Below are 8317 nucleotides of genomic sequence, written 5' to 3' on the forward strand. Positions count from 1 at the left end.
TCGATTTGCGCGCTGTCTGCTTGGTCCTGGCCATTTTCTGAACCGATCTCAGCACAATCTGCAACACATGGACTGTTAATGCGGAATTTGCTGTGTCCGCCTTGTTATACTCAGTGAGGGACCACCCCGAGCACTGATTGGCTGGAGACCGGCGCCCACCCACTTCAAACCCAACTCTGACCAATCAATGAAACGCTGGAAACTCAGGCCCCGATTGGCTGAACTGTGATTAATCGCCCATTTCAAAAAGTCCGCCAAATTTAGTGCAGGAAATAACCGTTTTGAGACAAATCGATTTTATTCTGCACATATTGAGACGATCATTGCCAGAATCATTGAAGGTTTTAAATGTTCCTTCCTGGGCTTGGTGCTTTAGGGCCCTTCCCATTGCCCGCACTCTGGGCTGTTGATGCTGACAGGAGCGGGGAAAGGGCCCCGCGCCAATCTCCCGCTCTTCCACTCGATTCCTCTCCCTCTCCTCTCCAGCCCATTCAGAATTTCCCTCCGCCCGTCCCATTGTGACGTTAGCCGCCGCTTTCAGGGGAGAGGATCAGAATTCAGTCGCTTCTCTCTGTCCCCGTGGAGCCTGTGAGAAGGCCTTGGCCAATAATCTGTCATTGGGTAACTGTGCAGTCAGCTATCTGATACTCGGCACATTTCAGATTGCTGAATGGAGACTTATTGGCGCCGGTTACAGATAAGAGGCTGACAAATTAAACCTGTTCGTAGAACAGCGCCAGGAATTACTGACGGTGAACGCAGAATAACAGAACAAAAGGACCGAGATTTTAAAATCATTCCATTGAAACTAGACTTTAGATTAATTCGCTTCCACCCGGCACTGGAATTGGCGGGCTTTTTCTAAAACAAAAAATTCAAACATTTCGTCTGGTCGACAATTTCAACCAATGATGTGCATACTTTCTAATGTGTGATTGTAGTTCTGTGATTGGTGAAGAAATGGGACTGTGAAGGAGACCACCAATCAGAAGTAAGGTCGGGTTAGACCTGACTGAGAAAGGCAGGGAGTGGGGGGGGGGGGGGGGGGAGGAGACAGAGTGAGAGATTAAACAGAGAGAGCGGGAGGGGAGGAGACAATTTCAAGAGTGACAGACAGAACAGAGAGCGGCCTCTGATCTTCCAGCTCCACCTCCAGCTTTCTGTAACCGCCAATTTCAAACCGTTTCTCGACAGTAGAACAGAAACACAGCGCTCCGCACAAACCCTTACAGACTCGGACTTCACATTCAAGGGTTTCCTGAAACCAGAATCTTTTACATAAGTTCCGGTTACAATTAACAATCAGTAATATTCGCGCCTATATACAGTCCCTTCAATCACAAGTCGACCCGTCTCCTTCCATGTCAATCTCTGACCTTATTCCCTCTCCCCACACAGACGGGTTCAGCAGTTTACAAACTGATTTGGAGAATCTCATGTGTTGGGGTTTGAGTTGTGACGCGGGGTATCCCCAGTGTCACCGTCTCACAGACTCTCACCCTGAACCTGTGAACTGAAAATGACCCTGAACTGAGACTGGAGCCGAACACCCCCCCAGTTAGAGTGAGGCCCGGCCCGGACATCCCATTCTGTGTTTTATTAGACATTGGGGAGGGGTGGGAGCTGCGAATGTCAGCGAGTCACCAGGAAGCCGGGGTTCATTTGAAATGATTTCAATCGGGAGTCTGAGCCCAGCCCCGGGACAGGGATCATCTCATTCCGCGATCAGCTCTTTTTGGAAAGACGTGGGTGGCCCTGAAAAGAGCCTTTTGGTTGAGATGTTTACAAGTTGTCCTTTTTACTTTCTTTTGCTCGCTGCTTTGGGAGACTTTGCTGATTTGGGCTTGGCCTTGGGTTTTTCCACCTTCTTGGCTGCCTTCACCTTTCCGCCTGTTGCCTTCTTGGGGCTCTTGGGCTTCTTCACCGCCGCCTTCTTCCCAGCCGCCGCTTTCACTGTCTTTTGTGACGTTGCTGTCTTCTTGTTGCTCGTTTTTTTGGCTGCTGGTTTCTTGGCTGGGGATTTCTTGGCTGCTGGTTTCTTGGCTGGAGATTTCTTGGCTGCTGGTTTCTTGGCTGGAGATTTCTTAGCTGCCGGTTTCTTTACTGCAGATTTCTTGGTTGCCGGTTTCTTCACCTTCTTTCCCTCTTTCCGCTGGGATTCCTTCTTAGCGAGCCTGAAGGAACCCGAGGCGCCCGTGCCCTTGGTCTGCTCCAGGGAGCCGTTTTCCACTTTCCTCTTGATACTTAACCTGATCTGGGAACTTAACTTCAGCACATCGATGCCGTTGGCAGCCAGAGCCTTCTTTACCGCGACCAGCGACATCCCCTTGCGATCGCTGCCACTCGCCACAACCTCGAGGATCTGCTCGCCCAACGTGGGACCGGCTGGCTTGGAGCGGGGAGCCGCCTTCTTCTTCTTGCTCGGAGCCTTGGTTTGAGCGGCGGCGGCAGGAGGAGCCGTTTCGGCGGCTGCAGTCTCAGTCATGTCGGCGACTCTGTAGAAAATCTCTCTGACAGTCAGAGCTGTGTCAGGAATGAAACGAGAGGCGGCGGCACAGAGCAACTTAAAGGCAGTGAGCGGACGGGGCGGAGACATCCTGCTGTCAGCTCCCGGCCCTCCAGCCTCTCTGTGTTTCTCTCTCCTCATTAACTCTCCGATTCCAATTAAACTCGGGCACTCCACATTCCCAGGCTAGACTCTGTTTCTCTCGAAGACCGGGATGTTTGCTGTCGAGAAAGTTTCATCAGAATTAAAGGCAGCAATTTCGATTTAAAGCCGTTTCTTTGCTGCACTGATCGCGCTCTCTCACCCGACCGCGCACATGTTCGCTGTTTTTTGACTGAAATTTGAAATCAAATAAAGCTTCACCTTTAATTCCCACTTCAGGGCTGAGCAGGGGGCAGGACGATCCTATGACAGGGAAATCTTTGAATTTTACACAAGAGGGTCTCTGAATTCCGGCGATAAGAGCGGACACACAAACACAGTGACATTAGTCTAACCCACCCGCCCCTTTAACACACTCTCGCTGACACAATGTTCACTCTGCTCATTCACAGCACAATCTGTTCCCAGATTTACAGTTCACAGGACAGGTTTTCCTCTCCGCTCGGCCTGTGCTGCAGATTCTCGGGGTTAGTTGGAGTTTCCCAGCTCAGTCAGTGTTAAACACTCTGAGGCCGGCGCTCTGTTCCCCAGATTCAGGGGCAGCACCAGAGAGAGAGAGAGAAACAGACACAATGTCAGTCTTGCACTTTCAACAGTGCTTCCATATCAGGCTCAACTGTATCCCGTTCTGACAAACAGTACAAGAGAGAGCGGATAGCGAGAGAGTGAGAGAGACAGTGAGAGAGAGAGAGATTGGGCTGAGCGAGAGACAGGCCAGAGCGAGGCAGGGCGGTGAGAAAAACATACAGCCTATCAGTTCCAGGCTGGGCTCTCCAGTCCCGTGAATCCAGAGAGATCCCACTGGGGAGGCAGAGGATGCAGACTCACCTCTCACTGAGAGTTACAAGATTCACAGGAATGGTTCCACGGATGAGGGACCTCAGTTCCGGGGAGAGTCTGGCGAAGCTGGGGTTGTTCTCCTTCGAGCAGAGAATGTTGGGAGATTTGATGGAGGAGTTCAAAATCAAAAAGTGCCTGGACAGAGTAGACAGCGAGAAACTGTTCCCATTGGTGGAAGGGTGGGGAAGCAGAGGACACAGATTGAAGGTGATTGATAAATGAAGCAGAGGTGCCCTGAAGACACAGTTTTTGATGCAGTGAGCGGTTATGATCTGGAATGCACTGCCTGAAAGGATGATGGTGGCAGATTCAATCCTGGCTTTGAAAAGGGAATTGGATAAACACCTGAAGGAAATACATTTGCAGGGCTCCGGGGAAAGGGCGGGTGATTGGGACAAACTGAAGGGCCCTTGCTGGCACGGGCTCGACGGGCCGAATGGACTTCTTCTGTGCTGTAAACATTCTATGATTCTAGGCTTCTATGATATTGTACCAGAGACAGACACATTATTAATCCCACACTGCGGGACAATATCAGAGTGTGAGAGGAACAATGTCCCATATTTAACCCTCTCTTCCCTGTTGTACTCTCTTACAATCTCGCAGCTCAGGGTCGTTCGGTGTTACTCTCAGTAACCGAGTGATTCTCTCCGATTAAATTAATCTGGTGCTGTTCCTGTCAGATATTAACTCCTGCACGGTCCCAGCAAACACTCCGAATCCTTCGTTCCTCAATAGTTTCTGCAGGATTGCTTTGTGAAGACGCGATCATGAAGAACAAACAGCCTGCACGGAATGATCCCAAATTGAGCGTCTTAAAGGGGCAAGCCTCCAGCTTTAAACATTCTCTGTCCTTTTCCCCCCAGGCCCAGTTCATTTGCTCAGATTCTGATAAAAGTGAGTTGGGGAAAGTTCCCTTTGATTATTGTGCTCAATTAATGCAGGGAGTTGCGCTTGCGCTGTTTAGCCCCGCCCCCTCAATCAATTTCCAGTGAGCAGTAGAGCGCATGCGGGTCCCCTCCCCCAGCTCTGCCTCTGTTCGCCATTCACTCAGTGAGCGGAAGAAGATGGCCCGGAATGTAGACATCAGGGCCCCGGAGGAAGGCAGCAAACAGCAGCCTCCTTACAGCAGCACATCACTTTGGGAGCGTGTCCGCAGATGGACTCAGAGATCGGCATTGAGTCCGGGGACAGTTCAGGGGGAGTCGGCGTCTGTTTGTAAGAGCCGGAGTGGAACAAGAACTGGTCTCAGAGCATGGAGTGAGTGAGGGAAGGGAGAGGCCGTTCTCGGGCTGTGTGTGGCCAGCGTGTGTCCAGGGTAAGGGAGATAGAATGGGAAGAATCTGCTGTTTACAATCATTGCTGCTTTCTCTCTCCAAACCAGCAGTGAGCTTTATCCGCTTTAGTTCCAGGCTCACCGTGTTTCTTGCCAGGTAAGAAGATTGAAGGACACGTTTTAAACTGTGGCTGTTTGCTTTTGGTTGAACGGTTAGAAGCAGCAATCTGGCTGGTGTGAGATTCCCTGCTCCATCGGGTAGTCCCATTCATGGAGCAGTGAAGGGGTAAGGGTTGTGAGCAGATGTCTCTAAGTTGCTGTAAAACTGCACAACACACTTGGTGTGCAGAAGCTGATTGCTGCAGTACTGCAGTGGAGTCAGACACTGACACTGTTTGTATCGCTGGCTTTCCTTTGAGAATGTTCATAATGAGAATTAGCAGAGAGATTATAAATTGATAATTTTTGTATTTTCTACCTCATCTGTTCTTGATTGATAAAATATACATTTTTTCCCGACAGGCAAGTACTTGAAGGAACCAGAATAAATGTGAAGCTTCCTCCATCTGAGACTTAAGGAACAGTGCAGCCAGCTCCTTCTCACACACAGTAGGTATGTTTTCACTCCCAGAGTGCAGAGACACAGACAGGTTATCAGTTCCACAGTCACAGACAGCAGCAGTAGTCAGTCCCGCACTGATCCCAAGTTTCAGAGACACATTTTCAATCCAACAGTCAAACAGAGCAGGAGAGACAGAGGTTGGTTCCATTTCCCCTCAACACAGTCCCTCTGACGGGCAGATGCATCAATCCCAGCCCAAAATCACACCCAGATTGAAATTCACTGAGTTAATCTCACAATAGTGCAGCCTTAGCACCAAATTAAATATCAGATAGAGCAGACGAACGGTATCTGAATGAAAGGTATAGAAAAAAGTTGCATAAATATTCCCCAGACTGCAGACTGAGCAATACATTACCTACGAGTCCAAAAATCTCACTTAGAGTCAGACTGAAAGAAACAGAATGAATCCCACACTCACACACACTACCAGAGACAGAGAGATACAGAATGATTCCCACACTCACACTACTGGAGACTGACAAATACAGAATGATTCCCACACTCACACACACTCCCAGAGACTGAGAGATACAGAATGAATTCCAGACTCTCACACTACCAGAGAGTGAAAGATACAGAATGAATCACACACTCACACACAGGACCAGAGACTGACAGATACAGAATGATTCCCACACTCACACACAGTACCAGAGACTGAGAGATGCAGAATGAATTCCACACTCACACTACCACAGACGTGAGAGATACAGAATGAATCCCACACTCGCACTACTAGAGACTGAGAGATATAGAATAAATCCCACACTCACGCACAGTACCAGAGACACAGAGATACAGAATGATTCCCAAACTTACACTACCAGAGACTGAGAGATACAGAATGAATCCCACACTCGCACTACCAGAGACTGACAGATACAGAATGAATCCCACACTCACACGCAGTAACAGAGACTGACAGATACAGAATGATTCCCACACTCACACACAGTACCAGAGACTATGAGATACTGAATGAATCCAACACTCGCACTACCAGAGACTGACAGATACAGAATGAATCCCACACTCACACACACTATTGGAGACTGACAGATACAGAATGAATCCCACACTCACACACACTACCAGAGACAGAGAGATACAGAATGAATCCCACACTCACACACACTACCAGAGACTGAGAGATACAGAATGAATCCCATACTCACACTACCAGAGACTGAGAGATAAAGAATGAATCCCACACTCACACACACTACCAGAGACTGAGAGATACAGAATGAATCCCACACTCACACAAACTACCAGAGAGTGAGAGATACAGAATGAATCCCACACTCACACTACCAGAGACTGACAGATACAGAATGAATCCCACACTCACACACAGTAGCAGAGACTGAGAGATACAGAATGAATCCCACACTCACACACACTACTGGGGACAGAGAGATACAGAATGAATCCCACACTCACACACACTACCAGAGACTGAGAGATGCAGAATGAATCCCACACACTCACTACCAGAGACTGAGAGATACAAAATGAATCCCACACTCGCACTACCAGAGACTGAGAGATACAGAATGAATCCCACACTCACACACACTACCAGAGACAGAGAGATACAGAATGAATCCCACACTCACACTACCAGAGACTGAGAGATACAGAATGAATCCCACACTCGCACACACTACCAGAGACTGAGAGATACAGAATGAATCCCACACTCACACTTCCAGAGACTGAGGGATACAGAATGAATCCCACACTCGCACACACTACCAGAGACTGAGAGATACAGAATGAATCCCACACTCACACACACTCTACCAGACACAGAGAGATACAGAATGAATCCCACAGTTGCACACACTACCAGAGACTGAGAGATACAGAATGAATCACACACTCACACACAGTACCAGAGACTGACAGATACAGAATGATTCCCACACTCACACACAGTACCAGAGATTGAGAGATACAGAATGAATCCCACACTCACACTACCAGAGACTGAGAGATACAGAATGAATCCCACACTCGCACACACTCCCAGAGACTGAGAGATACAGAATGAATCCCACACTCACACACTCTACCAGAGACTGAGAGTTACAGAATGAATCCCACACTCACACACACTACCAGAGAGTGAAAGATACAGAATGAATCACACACACACACACACACACACACAGTACCAGAGACTGACAGATACAGAATGAATCCCACACTCACACACACTACTGGAGACTGACAGATACAGAATGAATCCCACACTCACACTACCAGAGACTGAGAGATACAAAATGAATCTCACACTCGCACTACCAGAGTCTGAGAGATACAGAATGAATCCCACACTCACGCACAGGACCAGAGACTGAGAGATACAGAATGAATCCCACACTCGCACTACCAGAGACTGACAGATACTGAATGAATCCCACACTCACACACACTACCAGAGACTGAGAGATACAGAATGAATCCCACACTCACACACACTGCCAGAGACAGAGTTACAGAATGAATCCCACACTCGCACACACTACCAGAGACTGAGAGATACAGAATGAACCCCACACTCACACAAACTACCAGAGACTGAGAGATACAGACAGAATGCCACACTCGCACTACTGGAGACTGACAGATACAGAATGAATCCCACACTCACACACACTACCAGAGACTGAGAGATACTGAATGAATCCCACACTCACGCACAGTACCAGAGACTGAGAGATACAGAATGATTCCCACACTCACACTACGAGAGACTGAGAGATACAGAATGAATCCCACACTCGCACTACTGGAGACTGACAAATACAGAATGAATCCCACACTCACACACACTACCAGAGACTGAGAGATACAGAATGAATCCCACACTCACACACACTACCAGAGTCTGAGAGATACA

At 48.5% G+C, this 8317-nt stretch overlaps 1 protein-coding gene across 1 annotated transcript; it reads right to left on the bottom strand.

The window, feature by feature from the left end:
* Window positions 1-1629: 1629 nt before the first annotated feature.
* On the bottom strand, window positions 1630-2517 carry LOC147087949 (histone H1-like). Its single transcript, XM_085977856.1, has one exon. It carries the CDS (start codon window positions 2483-2485, stop codon window positions 1799-1801), a length of 687 nt encoding a protein of 228 aa, XP_085833982.1. The 5' UTR covers window positions 2486-2517; the 3' UTR covers window positions 1630-1798.
* Between the last annotated feature and the right edge of the window lie 5800 nt (window positions 2518-8317).

The sequence above is a fragment of the Somniosus microcephalus genome, unplaced genomic scaffold (genome assembly GCF_052327205.1).
Source record: "Somniosus microcephalus isolate GS21.2 unplaced genomic scaffold, FLI_Smic_1.0 unresolved_chr5, whole genome shotgun sequence".
NCBI lineage: Eukaryota > Metazoa > Chordata > Chondrichthyes > Squaliformes > Somniosidae > Somniosus > Somniosus microcephalus.